Source organism: Protobothrops mucrosquamatus, unplaced genomic scaffold (genome assembly GCF_001527695.2).
Source record: "Protobothrops mucrosquamatus isolate PMUCROS unplaced genomic scaffold, P.Mucros_1.0 scaffold110, whole genome shotgun sequence".
NCBI lineage: Eukaryota > Metazoa > Chordata > Lepidosauria > Squamata > Viperidae > Protobothrops > Protobothrops mucrosquamatus.
Genome location: NW_015386482.1, coordinates 1,334,474 through 1,351,247, shown reverse-complemented (window position 1 = coordinate 1,351,247; position 16,774 = coordinate 1,334,474). Strand labels below are relative to the sequence as shown.

The following is a 16,774-nucleotide window of genomic DNA, read 5'->3' as shown; positions in this document are numbered from 1 at the left end:
ATACCTCTGATCTATCCCCAAAACAGATAATTAAAATATTTTAGGCAATTATGAGAGAATAGTATAAGTAATCTGAGGAAGAGATGAACTGAGCCAAAGCTTGGAAGAGTCAGCATACACAATTTCTATTTTGAGACCAATTTTCTGATTCTTTAACAATGACATTTAGAGAGATTCAAGGAATTTAGATGTGCTGTCTGATATAACAATCTCATCTGTTAAATATGCAGAGACTCATTTGTGTATAAAAAGAAAGAATTCTTTGTGACGGTGTAATAGTTAAAATAGCTGAACACAGAGGACATTTCACTGTTGCTTTTTTTCAGAAAGTAATACGTTTCTTGCATTTATAACTGAATATTTTCAAGTTCAATGTACAAAGAGAAAGAAATAAATCTACCAGTTTTAGTCTTGGGTAAAAAAAAAATTAAAGAATTCCTGTGAGATAGGATAGGATAGGATAGGATAGAACTGGAAGAGACTTTGGAGGTCTTCTAGTCCATCCCCCTCCTCAAGCAGGAGAACCTATACCATCTCAGATAGGTGATTGTTTAGTCTCTTCTTAAAAATCTCCAGTGATGGAGCGCCCACGATTTCTGAAGGCAAGCTGTTCCACTGGTTGATTTTCCTCACAGTCAGGAAGTTTGTCCTTAATTCCAGGTTGCGTCTCTCTTTGATCAGTTTCCAGCCATTGTTTCTTGCCCTCTGGTGCTTTGGAGAATAATTTGACCCCCTCTTCTTTGTGGAAGCCCCTTTGTGGAAACCCCTGGAATACTGCTATCATGTCACACTATTTCTTCTTTTCTTTAGACTAGCCATACCCAAGTCCTGCAGCTGTTCTTCATATGTTTTAGTCCCCAGGCCTTTGATCATTTTAGTTGCTCTTCTCTGTACTTTTTCCAAAGTCTCAACATCTTTTTCGTAGTATGGTGACCAAAATTGGTTGCAATATTCCAGATGTGGTCTCACTAGGGTTTTATAAAGCGATACTAATACTTTGTGTGTTCTTGATTCTATGCCTGTTTATACAACCCAGGACTGTATTAGCTTTTTTGGCTGCTGCTACACACTGCTGGCTCATAGTCAAGTGATCGTCTACTAGGACTCTCACAGTTGCTGTTTTTGAGCCATGTCTCACCTAATCTGTACTTAAACCTTTGATTTTTTCCTACCTAAATGTAAAACTTTGCTTTTCTCCACATTAAAACTCATTTTGTTGGATAGGACCCATTGTTCAAGTTTGTCAAGATTTTTTTGGATCATGAGCTTGTCTTCTGGGGTGTTGGCTATTCCTGCCAGTTTAGTGTCATCTGCAAATCTGATGAGTTCCCCTTCTATTCCCTCATCTAAGTCATTAAGTAAGATATTGAAGAGTACTGGGTCTAAGACGGAGCCTTGTAATACCCCACTGCTTACTTCTCTTCATGTGGATGTAGTACCATTGAGGACTACTCATTGAGTATGGTTTGTCAGCTAGCTACAAATCCATCTGGTGGTGATGTTGTTTATTCCACCTATTTGTAGTTCACCAAGCAGTAGATTGTGGTCTATTTTGTCAAATGCCTTATTAAAATCAAAGCATACTATGTCCACAGCATTTTGCTGGTCTACTAATTTAGTCACTTTATCAAGGAATGAAATAAGATTGCTTTGGCATGATCTATTTCTGGCTACCAGTTACAACTTCGTTTGCTTCTAGTTGTTCGTAGATGTTTTTTTATTATCTTTTCTAGGATCTTCCCAGGTATTGATGTTAGACTGATTGGTCTATAGTTTCCCTTTCTTGAAGATGGGAACCACATCAGCCCTTTCCCAAACCTCAGGAGCTTCTCTGGTACTCCAGGATTTTTGAAAGATATGATGCAATGATTCTGAGATAACAATAGCAGTCCTGTGAGGTGGGCTGAGTTGAGAGACAGCAATAGGCCCAAAGTCACCCAAATGGCTTTTATGGCAAGGTAGGACTTGAACTGGTGCCTTAACCACTGGGCCAAACTGGCTCTTTGTAGATTGCCCATCTAAAACTGATTCATGAATTCCCTAATCTATTAATCAAACATTATTTTGCCATATCACTGTCAACCATCCAGCATCCTCTAATATGTCAGCTGAATCTTTCTACTTGTATAGATTTTTTCTTCAATTGGCCAAAGATCATCAACTGTGCTCTGCTCTCCAAGAGGCAAATGCTGATGAATTACAGAAAACGTGCTCTCTGGCTCTCCACAACATTTGCACTTCTGTTTAAACATAGCTGGCTTAAAACTGATGCTACAGTATAGAATATTAGCTACCTCCACTCCATTATTTTGCTGTGGTAATATGTTCTGATTTTTTATCTCTAGGCATAGTTCAGTGGAATATAATCAAGCTGTCACTGCACTAGGATCCTCAACAAAACGTAATCATAAGTGTCCTCTGTGCACAGTTACTCAGGGTTTAAATGATGAACAACTTATATAGGAATGCAATAATGAGAAAAATATATGCTGAAATGGAGCAAATACATGGGAATAGGTGGATTCAGTTAGCACTATCCAAAGGAGGTTAGCTAAAAGCACTTTTTGGAGAATGGGTATTTGCCAGATTTTATAGCATAGTGTAATCAGACAAATATGCTTGTAAAATAGAACAAAAGTACAATAACATTTACATTGCAATATCTGCATACAATTATGCATGTATTTCATTTTTAAAATATTTTAAAATTGAGAGTTTTATAGACATTACTCATAGACTTTCCCAACTATAAGAAATTAAAGAGAAAATTGGAATAAGAAGTTATTGGATCCTAAATCTCTTGCCAATTAATAGGAATATATTACCAACATAAATCACTGTTATAATTGTTCCAGGCAATTGCTAGAAGTTTTGCATTGCTATTATCATACAAAATTAATAATTATGTTGAATACTTTTATTACACTTTTTATATTTTTCTGTATAATTCAAAAAACGAATATTTCTTATATTCCCTATGGGCCCCATTCTTATAATCAAGAAGCTCTGGATCACAGTAATACATTTTTATACTTCCTTGCTTCTCCATTTTTAGCTGCACTATATTTGAATGCAGATAAGTGCCTGAAAGTGCATCAGGTTCTCTTACCTTCTCCTCTTTTGGACATGTTAATTTCAGAATCATCTCTAATTCCACTTTGGGATTCCAAGTAAGTTGCAGGGACCCAGCCTTGCTCTTCTGAAGTACTTACAAACCACCAACCTGTAAGGATACAGCAAAATTGTTGTTATAGGATAAGCAAGTTCTTAAAAACTTTCATCATGGGATAAAATTAATACTATAATAGAGAAATATATAGAAGCCAAATAGCTGTCATAGAACCTACTGCAAACTATTTTTGTGTATTTCACTTTTAAGGATCTATGGAGAGAGTTAAAAAAAAGTGTGTTTGTTCTTCTCTAGAAGTAACTCTGGAAGTCTTCCTGAGATTCCTTGCTGGCATATGCAGGATTGGAGAACTTGTGTTTGAGACCAACTGTTAATCTGGAATTCAAATACTTAATAGACATATGAGGAGGAAAAGGGAATCTGGAAAGTGACAGCTTGCCTTTAGTTATGTGACAAATTTATAATTGAATATTTTCTACAGCTCACAATCTGCAATTGAAAAGGAGTGAATAAGTTGCCAAGAATGAATATAGAGAATCCGTACCCAATTTTCCCATATTAAGTTGTTATGTGCATGTTGAGTAATCAGTTTAGCCCAAATTAATTATATATGTGAATGTTTAAATACTGTTGAAGTCCTTGAAAGTATTTAGGTTCAAGTATATAAATAAAATGGAGATGTAGGTACTCCATACTGCTGCTATTTTGATATTCTATATTTCATGGAATTCAGTACCACCAGGAGACTGTGAATTCTAGTCCCACCTTAGGCACAAAACCAGCTGGGTGACTTTGGGCTTGTTACAATCTCTCAGCCCTAGGAAGGAGGCAATGGCACTTCTGAAAATGTTGCAAAGAAAACTGCAGCCAGTTAGTGGTCAGGAGTCAAGACTGATTCAAAGACATACATGCATACACACAAAACAAATTTTGTGGAATTAGATATTTTTCCATTCCTAAAAACACATGCTAATTCTCTAAAATGAAATAATATTTATCCAGAAAACTGATTTCTACTTTAGCTAACTAAAATCCATTCAAATGCAATTTATAATCCTTTTTACACTCCCGTGTTAAAAGCAATCTTTAACTGTTGGCAGGTTCTTTCTGCTTCATTCACCATTAAATATAAAGAAAAATGGTATTATTGAAGAAGTAAAACATATCATTTGATTACTTCATTTTATATATACATTGATCAGTAATTTGTGCAGTGGGAATCAAACAATATCTGCTGTTACAGTTAATCAATTGAGAGATGAGGAATAATATGTCCTTTTGTTTTAAAATTGTATTCTTTCACAAACACATTTCCCTTAAAACAGATTAGGGGGCAAGATCATTCAACTCCAAATTAAGTTGTAGAAATGAATATGAAGATCTATTGTTTATTATCTGATTTATCTTCCTCCTTTTCATCTAGGAATAGATTTTGGGCAATACTGAGCTTTAGCATGCAACTTTTACTATGCAACTTAAAAAATAGTTTCCATCTGGTATAAATGAAACACAGAGCATAAGAGTGCATGCCTTTAAATTTAGAATAATTTGCTGCCTCTGTCTGATTATCAGCATTTAAATCCCCCTTTTCTGCTTGCAACACATTTGAGTCTGGATTATTTTGGCTCTACACTGTATCCTATGTCCCACAGCTACACTGAGTGACTCTACCTTCGCTCCCATTATGAGCTCCACTCGTTTTTTTTTTACCAGTTAGGCCAATACTATGGTTTTCAATTCCATCTCTCAGGCTTTCAGTTTCTCTCCTCTCTCTAGAAATCAGCAGAATAAACTTTTTGTTACGAGCAGTGCTTTTTTTGTAAAAAAAAAAAAAAAGTAAAAAAAAAAAGGTGCCAGAACTCACACACGTCATACAACCCAACCCGCCTTGCCTACCCTACAAGGTTCCATCCAAAAAGGTGCCGGAACTCCGTTCTGAGTGTTCTATGACAAAAAAATCCCTGGTTATGAGCCACATAACTATTTATATAAGGTGTCATCAGCCAATGTTGAAATAACACCAAGGCTCCCTGCCACTGCATGTAAGGAAGTCATAGTTGAAATAGCATGAGCAACAAAAAACAGACAGTGGTCTCTTAAATCTAAGGGAGGCCTTGCATTCTAATACTAACTACCTCCAACCATTTTGAAGAGAACTGGATATGTGAGGTCTAGAAAAACCTGTCTTGGAGCTTAGCCAGACCGATTTTTGAAACTATTTCTAATGTCCCAGGCCATTATAAAAACACTGAAATAATGCATGTAGATATCTGACTTTGTGTGTCCCTGCTCCTTCATTATTTTTCCGTTGTTGCCATACTTTTTAAAATCATAAGCATTGTTACTGATTTCTGTTACTGATTTCTGATTTCTGTGGGGTGGGGGGTGTTTGTTTTTTATTCCCCCCCATCTGCTGGGTGGTTGCAGCAGGTTTTGGTCACTTCACATGACCCTGGGACACTGTGACCGTCATAAATATGAATCAGTTGCCAAGCATCTGAATGTAAATCACAAGACCCTGGAGATGCTGCAATATTCCAGCTGATCGACGCTTCTTCTGGGCTCAGCAGAAGCGCCAGGAACAGCGCCGAGCTCAAGCTGGAGCCTGGCGCTGATCCTGGCGCTTCCACTGAGCCCTGAAAGCCCTGCAGCTCCAGCCATCTCTCACTCAGGCTTGTGCGGTGCTGCCACCGGTTCAGCTCATTCCCCTCCCCCGCTACTTTTCTAGGATGCTCGCGTACCACCTGCCAGGTGCCAATGTACCACAGGTGGTACCTGTACCATTGGTTGAAAAGCCCTGCTATAATGTATGACATTATTAAATTCAATTTCATACTTCTCAGTTGTTTCAAAAAATAAATAAAAACAAATTACAAATTATACCATAACCACTTCCCCAAGAAGCAAAGTTTTCCCAAACGTAATCTGTTTTTCTCAGTTGGAGAATTAAAATTTAATTAGATTGTTACACAGTAGGGAAGAGATTCTCTCAATATGATATTCACTCATGGCAGCTGTCTATAATACTAGAAAGATAATTGACACAACCATTTCATTTCAAAACAGTTTCAAATAGATAGTTTGCTGCTCAAAATGAGTATTTTTTTTAATGATACGAAAGGACAAGAGGCACAGAGAATTGAACATACATTTGTAATTATAGCACAGAAGTAAATAGACCAGAAGCTGATGTACATCTGATCCTAATTAGATGGAAATGGTCCTATGAATTGTTCTTCATAAGCAAATGTTGCACTATAGTTAGCACTGAAAACCCATAATAGCAGCAGGCTCTGTGCAATCTTGCTTTACTCCAACAACTTCTTCTGTTATGAGGATACTCTTTGAATGTCTGCTTCTTGACATGACAATTGGACAGTGGGTCTTGGACTCACTCAGCCATACAACTGCAGATCCAAACTTGCTAACAGACATGTCAGTATTACTAAATTTTTCCTCATTCAAATTAGAATGATGTTGAAAAGAAGAAATAATCACAAAGAGGTTGATTAATAGAAAGTATAATTGGGATTTGGAAAAACCTTAGGAACAATTGTCTTAGAACTGCATCAAGTAGTTAGTTGGCTCATATAAATCAATGTAGAAAGAGCTAATTACATTAGTATAATGACAGCATCTACCCACACTTTTTAAAAGCAGCACATAATTAAATGGATTAATGCTAAAATGGGGAACATGATGAAACTATTTTTCCAAACACAGTACTATTAGCTTTTACAACTTCAGGAAGTATATTGAAGTTTAGATTAGATTTCTTATCAATATTAAATATTGGACAACATATATGTACCATACCTACAATACTAAAATAATTTGTATAGTTTGATTTTATAAATAGCCAATTAAATATTCACATACTGCAAAATATAAGCAGCTTCTTTTTAAAGTGCAGAACTAATGTCTGGGATATGTTGGGAAGCACTGGTGTGTGCAACCGATTAAAGACAAAATCAATTGAAGCTAAATTCAAAACTAAATGCTGAACAGAGGGACAAATAATGTGAACTTCATGGTGACAATTTTATAAACCATTCAACATAAGTAAACTCATGGGAAGCAAATTAATCTTATGCATTCAAGAGAGCACAAAAATCCAGCCTGAATGGATACATACTGCAAACATCTGCCTTGCACGTTGACTTCCAATTGCCCCAATAAATACACAAGTAGGCATCACATTTGCTTTGTTCAGGTTAAACAAAAGGCACTGCTTTGAAGCTCTAAAATGCTTGCATCATTTTTAACACTCTGAAATGAGCTGCTGCCAACTGAAAACTTTAAGACCAGAATTTAGGTTTCTTGATAACCATGTTGAAATCTAAGTCCAGCAGTACTACCTCAAAACCTTCTACACATTATACATGCATCTCTGTTCTGAAGCTTTTTCCTTTTGCCTAGTAATGTGAGATCTGTGGTCTTTCAGCCATTATGAAAAGCCATAGTTCCCCTCACCAATGGCATGCTGGCTAAGGCTGCTATGGATTGTAGTTCAGCAAGACTTTGATACTTTTATTTTTCCTATCCCCGAAGTACTAAAGAACAATTAGGGGCATACATAAAAAGAAGTGTTGTTTAAATTACAGCTTTCCATATTCTTATGTACCACAAATTCTTATTGCTTATGCCTGATTGGAACCATATGCTACAATTAGTTACATACCACACAGTAGTTATGATTGGACCATTCTGCTTGCCTACAACATTGCATCTCCCTTAGAGAAATAGTTCTTAATAAATAAATATCAGGTCAACTGCCTGGACTCTCATCTTTCCCAAATTGTCTAGCCATTTAAGCAAAATTGCCTAACTAAGAAGTAAGGACCTACTTTTTCAGAAACCAATATATTTTGTAGGCTATTTGTTCTTTCTCTCTCATTCTTTCTCCACCCTTTACATCTCTATGCAGGACATGAGCAAAAAACAAAACATAACAAAAAAAACCTGCAGGGGATTGTATAACATTTTTTCTGCATGCGCTCAATTAAGTATGGGGCTCATTCTTGCTTCTATGCTGATAGCAGTCACTGAAGAAAAATGGCATCAATTATCCAAAATTACCGTATGTTAAGAACATATCTCTGCTATCATTATAATGCAGGTTCGCATTCCAAATCTACACACATTCAAAATCAAATGGTAAAGTCATTCTTGGCTTCACAAATTTCTTAGCTAGTTTAGTAGCCTTCTACAGCTGTTCATTCATTAGATTATACAAGAGTTTGGTGGGGGAAAACAATCCCTCTTAACAGATAGACAATCTGTTCTTAACAATGTAAAAATAAAGTCCATCTGCTGAGCCTTGCTCAAGAGAAAGTTCTTCCACTTCAAGTTTACCTTTCTTAAAAAGCTGGCTTTTCTGACATTCCCTATTCTATACTGATGCAACAGACACATTTTCCATTTTAGAGACATTCAAGAAATACACAACATTTCAAAACACAGTAAATTCACATAATGGAGCTGTTTACATTTCAGAGTAATCCTTTTCTTCTGTCATTCAAAGAACATCTAGTACTTGTCCAAAATTTAAGGGCTGACTAAAGAACATGTTATCTTTTTCAAAAAAAGGGAGCAGGGCAGAGAGGAAGGTTTAAACTGTTCCTTGCATTTTGGGCAATATATCAATAATCAAATCTAGCACATCTAACAACTGGTCTCTTTAGGGATTTATACCAACAATTCTGTTATGTGTGCTGCCAAATAGCTATTCCAAACGCTTCCATACTTCTATCAGCAATTGCTAAAACTTACTATTAATAGTAGTTGCTCTATTCATTATTATTTCCCTGTAGTTTAGAAAGAAGGTAAGAGGGCATGTAACAGCACAATGTTAGTAAGAAGTTGGTATAAACTATTATTTCTAAATTTTACTAGATTTGTATGTGTTTATTCGCACATTTGTCCTGCTCTGCTTTTAATTTTTATGTTTCAAAACAACACTGCACAAATAGTGTTTAGATATCTGAACTTTTTTTCAAAGTACTTACCGGTAAGTCTAATTGCATTTTATCACAACATAGCATGGTGGATGATTCAGAAACTGCACCCTTGAAAGAATAACATTATACTGCACCTGAATCTGAAGTTCAGATCAGGATTAACCCATTTTCAGCAGTTAGTTCTCTTGCATGAGAAAAACATGCATGCAGTGAAAGCAAGGTTATTAATGCAAGATACTCAATCATTTGTTTCTACATATCAGCTAAATAATTTTGGCAAATGATCAGAACAGCTGCAAAGCCTATCACATTGCTGCTTTCTTTTTCTGAACAAAGTTTAATTCTCTGTAGCTGCCAAATCAATATACTTAAGACAGCAAAACTATATACTATACATATAGCTTAGACCAGGGGTAGGCAACCTTGGCTCTTTTATGACTCATGGACTTCAACTCCCAGAATTCCTGAGCCAGCATAGCCATGCCTACCCCTGGCTTAGACTTAGAGACAGGAAAAAAGGACCCGGTTGTTAATATTATTGTAACTATTAAATCCCATCTTTCTTCTAAAAGTGAAGACTGTGTATATTGTACACCCTCATATTTCTTCCCCAAACAACAGTCCTGTTAGTCAGCATCAGCTAAGAGAATACAAACTTTCATGGCTAAGGGACAGATCTAGAACCTAACTCTTCCCACTCCTTTCCAACATCTTATCTCCTGTACCATACTATCCCACTGTTCTATTAACAATATTGATAGCGATAGGCAACACAACAGTTAAAATGCAATTTCTGAAAAAAGGACAACATTACTTTTAAATGGAATAAAATATAGGAAAGGAACACTTAGCAACCAAAATATAATTCTAAACAGTAATAAAATATGTGTAACAGAAAAATAAACTTAGTCTTGATGCATATATGGTAGCAAAACAGGAACTTCTTTCTGAACAATGTCACATGAAGATTATTCTAATGGATTTCATTTGGGAGGGTGTCCAGAATTACAAAATGGCATGCAACAGAATTAAGAGCAATCCTCCAATATGGATACTTAATCTCAAGGTCAGTATTACAATAAGCAGCCTTCCAAGTTTCAAGCCAGTGGTTCTCAACCTTTTTAATGCCGCGACCCCCAACCGATCGTAAGTCGAGGACTAAACCGGTCGTAAGTCGGAGACTAAACCAGTCGTAAGTCGAGGACTACCCAGCCGGTCGTAAGTCGAGGACTTTCCCTGCCCGGGAGCGCCGCGCATGCGTGGTTCCACCCCCTGCGCCGGCCGAGGCGTAGCTGGCAAGCGGCAGAGACGGAGCAGACAGACCACCAGCTGGCCCAGCTCAAGGGAGGTAAGGCACCCGCCGGAAAAAGGGGAAAAAATGGCGGACAGCCTTGCTTGGCGACCCCCGTGAAATGGTCGATCGACCCCAAATGGGGTCACGACCCATAGGTTGAGAACCGCTGTTTCAAGATATTGTGGCACATAAATACAACAACCAGCCCTTTGAATCAGAAAATATGAAGGTAGAGGTAGTGTTTGGCCTCTATATTTTAAACCAACTAAAGCAGGGGTCCTCAATCTTGGCAACTTTAAGACTTGTGGACTTCAACTCCCAGAATTCCTCAGCCAGCTTAGCTGGCTGAGGAATTCTGGGAGTTGAAGTCCACAAGTCTTAAAGTTGTCAAGGTTGGAAACCCCTGAACTAAAGCCTCATATACAATGAATTACTACATTCAAGGTTAGAAATAATTTTGACACTGATGACTGAAGTTAAATCTTCAGATAAGACTCTAGTTCTCATATCATGTGAAATCTGATAAACATTGTTAGCAACACCATTACTTCAACAGAGAAACAGTGGTTGAACAAGACTTCTTTGCATCTGCTTCCTTCAAGAAAATATAGTCTCATTTAGAATAGCCAGACTAACTTACCTATAACACTAGTATGTTTTGCCAGAATTTAATTTGTTAGGCTTCATTCATTTTTAGATCTTAAATACATTCCTGACTTTGGGGTACTTCATTTCTACTACCATTCTAGGATTAGACAATCAATAAAACAGAGTGTCTTTTGTATACTAGTAACCAGGGCTTTTTTTCAGCCGGAACGCGGCGGAACCGCGTTCCGGCACCTTTTTCCGGGCCGGCCGCACCGGAAATAGCCCCTCCCACACCGGAAATAGCCCCTCCCAAATTTTACTTGCATTCCTGTTCTCTAAAGGGGCAGTCCTAGGGTTTGATGAGGGCNTGGCCAGGTTTGAGTTCCGCCACCTTTTCTCCGAGAAAAAAAGCCCTGCTAGTAACATACCAGCCCAAAGAAAATTATTAGAAGTTCCCACCATTAAAAGAGTAAGATTATTGTGATTTCTTAAGTTTAGCTTTTCACATACAAGTGGAAGTATGAACTAATTATGTATCTTTATTTTTGATGAATTGCTTAAAATAAAAGCTTACAATATATAAAAGTTTTGGAATAAAATACTTTGGATCATAGTTTTGTGGCAGGATACTCGCTTTGCTGGCAGAAAGTCCCAAATTCAATCCCTGTTATCCCTGGTTAAAAGATTCCGAGATAGCAGGTTATGGGAAAGTTCCCTTGCCTCAAACACTGGGAAACGGAAGTTGCTATCAAAGAGAAAAAACCTTCCAGCCTAAGGAAAGCAAAGGTAGAAATTATATGAAGCTGCCTTATCATTAGTCAGATTATAGTCCATCTCATCCAATCAAGTATTGCTTAGCAGCAGTTCCTTCAAAGTACCCTACCCAAGCTTTTTAGTTGTTAAACTTTTGAAATTTGTGCCAAACCACTCAGAGGAAAAAAGAGACATTTGTAAGAATTGGGAAATACTTTGTCAGAATTTCAATGTAGAGTGATTTTGTGAATTCCTAGACCCACCCAATTAAGAATCCAAGCTACTTTATTTAAAAAACATCAAGCATTACTTGATGTTTTCTACCTTGCCCAGACATTCACAAAAAAAAGATTATTATTATTATTATTATTATTAATTTAATTTATATACCGCCCTTCTCCCGCAGGACTCAGGGCGGATATTAGCATTCTAATCTTAACAGATATAATCACAAAAAGAAACGCCCAATTTATCAGAGGGAATATCACTCCAATCTCAAACATGCAGGAAATCTTGTTCTTGATTTCCAGGGCTCAGAAAAACAGGACCATTTGTATTTGTGACATATATATATTTCAAAAAGATCCCATCAAATAATAAAGGGAATAAAAAGAAGTCAGAAGTGGAAAGGGAGCTATATACTGGTTTTAGTCATGAAGCAAATATCTTCAGTCCTGACAAATCATGGTCCATTCATTAGTCAAGCATGCTTTTGTGTGTGAGCAAAATGCCTTTAGGCTTCTTGCAGGAAATGGCTGGCAATAGATCATCCTTCCTTAAATAGGCAGTCCAAAGACATTTTCCCTCCAATGACATTTTCAGTTATGTTTTCTGTTCTTTCTGAACATTTTTCCATGAAACCAAATTCAAATAGGAGTGCATTTTTCAGTTGGTATTATATTTACTTTTGCTGCATCAAAAATGAGAGGCATTAAAAAAACAAACAAATCTATTTGAGTTATTCAGAAATCAGGCAAGGATACCAAAAATTGGCTTTTTGATTACATTTAGTTGTTTCATAACATATTTACATGTTTAAATAAAAATAAAAGATGGTTCTATCTCTTAGCCTTATGAAGTAGGAATTAAAGCATGCAGAAAATTTATAATCATAGAGTAGAAATAGAGTTTATTTTGCTCAGATGGCAAAGTTTGTTCCTTATTTCTGTAATTCTAAAACTGTCATTCTCATAAAACTATTTTTTAAATTGAACATAGTTTATACCAATCTGCTATCAAACAGCCCACTAAACAGAGGCATGTCTATAACAGCACAAATATTATTCTATATCAAAGAAAACCACATTATTAGGGGGTTCCACTACCAACATGTCCAAAGAACAGAGAGAAAGCAGGCAAGTTCAACAATCTCTCCTGTTCTTTTTCTCTATATTTATTACCATTCCAAAATTGCTTTAAATGCATCCTCCAGATTTTTACCTGTCTACTCACTTGCTATGTAAACAGTTTCATAAAAAGTTCAGATTCATCCAGGGAGTGTTCATGTACTTGAATACAATGCTTTGCAGTCAACATCCACCAGAAAAAATGTAACAGTAGCTCCATGTGCCATCCCACCATCACTGTAGCAGAAAATTTCCCTTCATTTCTGCTGATCAAAAATACAAAAAGGGATTTGTTTTCATATTCTCAGGATTAATTTTGAGAGAATGAAAAAAAAACCTGTGCTGAAAAAAAAACCTACTTCTATTTTTTTTGAGAGAACTAGTGAACTGATACATAAAAGATGAAACTATTACTAAAAAGAAAAATATTGTGTTATTGGTATGGACTACTCAACCACTGAGCAAAATGTGCTAGATTTGGTTCACAAAGTTATTAAGTTATTGGCTGATATCCTACTTTTATTTCTAAAGTAAGGCTTTAATCTTAGTAATTTAGGGTTAATGTAGCACCTTAGTATCTTAATACCTTAGTAACCTAAGATAAAAATTGTAAAAGCTAGTAAATTATGTCACTTGGAGATTTGTGTTGATGCAGTAAAAATGAATGAAAACCAAACTTAATAATTATAAAATCTGCAAAAACATAGTAAGCAATTAATGCTTTACAGTGCCAAAGAATCCAAATGTACTATAAGTATTCAAACAGTTCAAATATATTTAATACTAGATCAATATGACAACCCAATAATTAGTGCCACGTGTTTTCTCCAAACAAAGCTCCATTATAATCCAATTTGCTAATTTCTTTAGTAATCAGACTAAAACACAATTTACTCTATGGGCAGGTTATCAGGAAACCTGAGGAGTCCCATCACCATTATTTTACACAGTAAAAGAAGAGCAAAATACAGCCTACCAAACTGCCGACGCCACTTCTTGAAGCAGCCAGGGGCTCCTTGAATATCCCCCATTCACACACTTCCCCTCACTCCTATTCTTGGCCAGCAAGCCCAAAGAAGAAGATGGAAGCAGTAGATACCATTTCAACCTTACAAAGCTAAACTTGCTCTCTCTCTCTCTCTCTCAATTTTTCTTTCAGGATTGGCTCCTTAAGTTTATTCAAACAACTTCTCTGGTTTGGAAGCCACGCCTCAAGGAATGGAAACAACAGTCAACCATTTGGAAATGTTTCTTAGAAATGAGAAACCCGCAGAGAAGTCAACACATCTAGCAAACTGCCAATTAACCAAGAAAGCTGCACTGCACAGAGAAATAAACTGGACGATCAGATATAGCCACTCCCAAAAGCAAGACAGTAATCTGAATCCACATTTTCTTCCAAGAATGTTCTATTTTTCTAGCCTGATGATTATAGCTGGTAAAACACACAACTAAAACACACCATTATGGATCATCCACAAATATACAAAGGATAAGGATACAAAAATGCTTAAAGAAGAATGCAAATCTTATTTTAAAACCTTAGTTTTATGCAAATCTCTTTTCAAACTGCTAAAAATTCTAATCCTGAGTTGGTTGTCCATATATACAGCACTAAAAATATAACGTAGGACTCTCTTTTCTGAAATCTTTTTATGTTCTAGACTACAACCACATTCACTTATTTTCATAATTCTATTACAGACTCATGGGTTTACCTTTTCAGATATTTATTATTTTTTCAGTGCTATCTTACTTGAACTGAAAGTAGCTGGATCTTGGGTATAGTAATAGTGATTAATTCTACTCTTTTATTTATCCATCCATCTGCAGTATCTATCAGTATTATCACTTTCTCCAACCTGACATCCTTTCAGATGCCTTGAGACTGGAGAATTCAGTTCCACCAGAGGATAACAGGTAGAAACAGCTGCCAGGATGGTGAAATTCACAAAAACGGGCTCCAAACACTTTGGAGGATAAATCACAAAAAAGCAATGGAAAGGGGGATGGCTCATCTGTTATACCAGATACATTCTTGAAATGAGTTGAGATTAAACTTCCGAATTTCCATGTGTTATGGATTTGCTGCTTGGAAATTCTGAGGATAGATAAGAAATGTATCTCTGAACATGGCAAACTTTAATACGGGTATAGCTATCCCTTCAAATTGTTTTTTCTTGTACACTAAGCAAAAAGAGATGAGATGCTGTTGCACTTTTGATTCACTTTTACCAGTATGTCAGTGTATTTAGTAACATTCACACAACCTCTTTCTTTCATCTCTGGACTCTTTCAGCTCAGGTACAAAATAATGTAGAATTCTGTGACCTGAATCTGTTTCTGTTAGTATAGTGCAGGGGTAGGCAACCTTGGCTCTTTTATGACTCGTGGACTTCAACTCCCAGAATTCCTGAGCCAGGTTGGCTCAGGAATTCTGGGAGCTGAAGTTCACGAGTCATAAAAGAGCCAAGGTTGCCTACCCCTGGTATAGTGTGACAAATTAATGGAAAAAGGCATAAAAATACAGTGTCACTTTATTTTTCAAGGTATATCAGAAACAAGATAAATAAAGCCCCACCTCAATATAATTATTTTAGTTAGAAATAAATCAGCTGTGCAAGAAGAGTTGAAGTTACATATTTGATCAGAATTATAAACTGCAATGAAAATGCAAGAGCAGACTGCTGAATGTCTCTTACAGATAATAATTAGTTTAGACATTTTAAAAAGTCTTAATAAATTATTTCATGTTTTAAGCATACCCAAGCCTATCCATTAGAGTTATACTGTCCTTTAAAATCTGGGGAAAGGGGCCCTAGAAAGTTTGGGAGCACACAGAGAGCAGATCTCTTTTCCTATAGTCGTGTAACAACTATGCAAAAGAGCCACATGATGTTGACGAAAAGTGCAGTTTCTTTAAAGAGCTGCATATGAGTGGCTTCTTCATAACATAATATGTAATGTTATGAACATAATATGGCTTCTTCATAACACATTTAATAAATTAGAAAAATTAATTAATCAAAATACATTAAATACATTCTTTTTTCCCTTCTACTTTTACCAGCATTATGGACTTCTCAAGACAACTGGATTATCACATAATGTGTCAAAATTATAATAACTTTGAACTATGATCATTTGCTTGTTTTCCTGGCTATGGCTATCCATAGTATCCTCAAAAGTCTTTTCCAAAAGACTGTGCAATATTCTTTCTATCCTTTATACAAAAATAGCAGCATAGAGGTATTTGGAAAGAGAGAAAAAAGATAGACCTCTAGCGATCACAACTGGAAGAAGCAAACTGGTCATTAAACAAAGCAGTCACTAAATGAAATTTGAGGAGTTCCACACTGGAAGTGGCTGCTGGATTGATGGCAGACTCCACCCCTCCTTGGTCTCTGCTCCACTCTCATCCATTTTCTTATTTATTATGTTGATGTATTCTCATTGTGTTCTTTTCATTATTTATTTTATGCTTCTATTATTTTACTTCTGTTCGGTTTATACTTCTTTTGTTTTCTTTCTTTTTGTTATTGTAAGCCGCCCTTATGGTAAGATAGTAATAGAAATAGCATTTAAAGCACTTATATACCACTTCATATTGCTTTACAGCACTATCTAAGTCAGAGGTCCCCAACCTTTTGAGCACCAGGGACCAGATCCATGGAGAGAGCTTTTTCTGCGGACCGGAAGGCGC

The 16,774-nt window shown here is 36.3% G+C and overlaps 1 protein-coding gene across 1 annotated transcript in view; it reads right to left on the bottom strand.

The window, feature by feature from the left end:
• The window catches only part of SH3PXD2A (SH3 and PX domains 2A), a 243,262-nt gene that overhangs the window by 23,634 nt on the left and 202,854 nt on the right, over positions 1 to 16,774 (bottom strand). Inside the window, exon 9 of the mRNA XM_015812791.2 lies at positions 3,110 to 3,223. Coding sequence (XP_015668277.2) covers positions 3,110 to 3,223 — 114 coding nt within the window. The remainder of the gene's footprint in view (positions 1 to 3,109; positions 3,224 to 16,774) is intronic.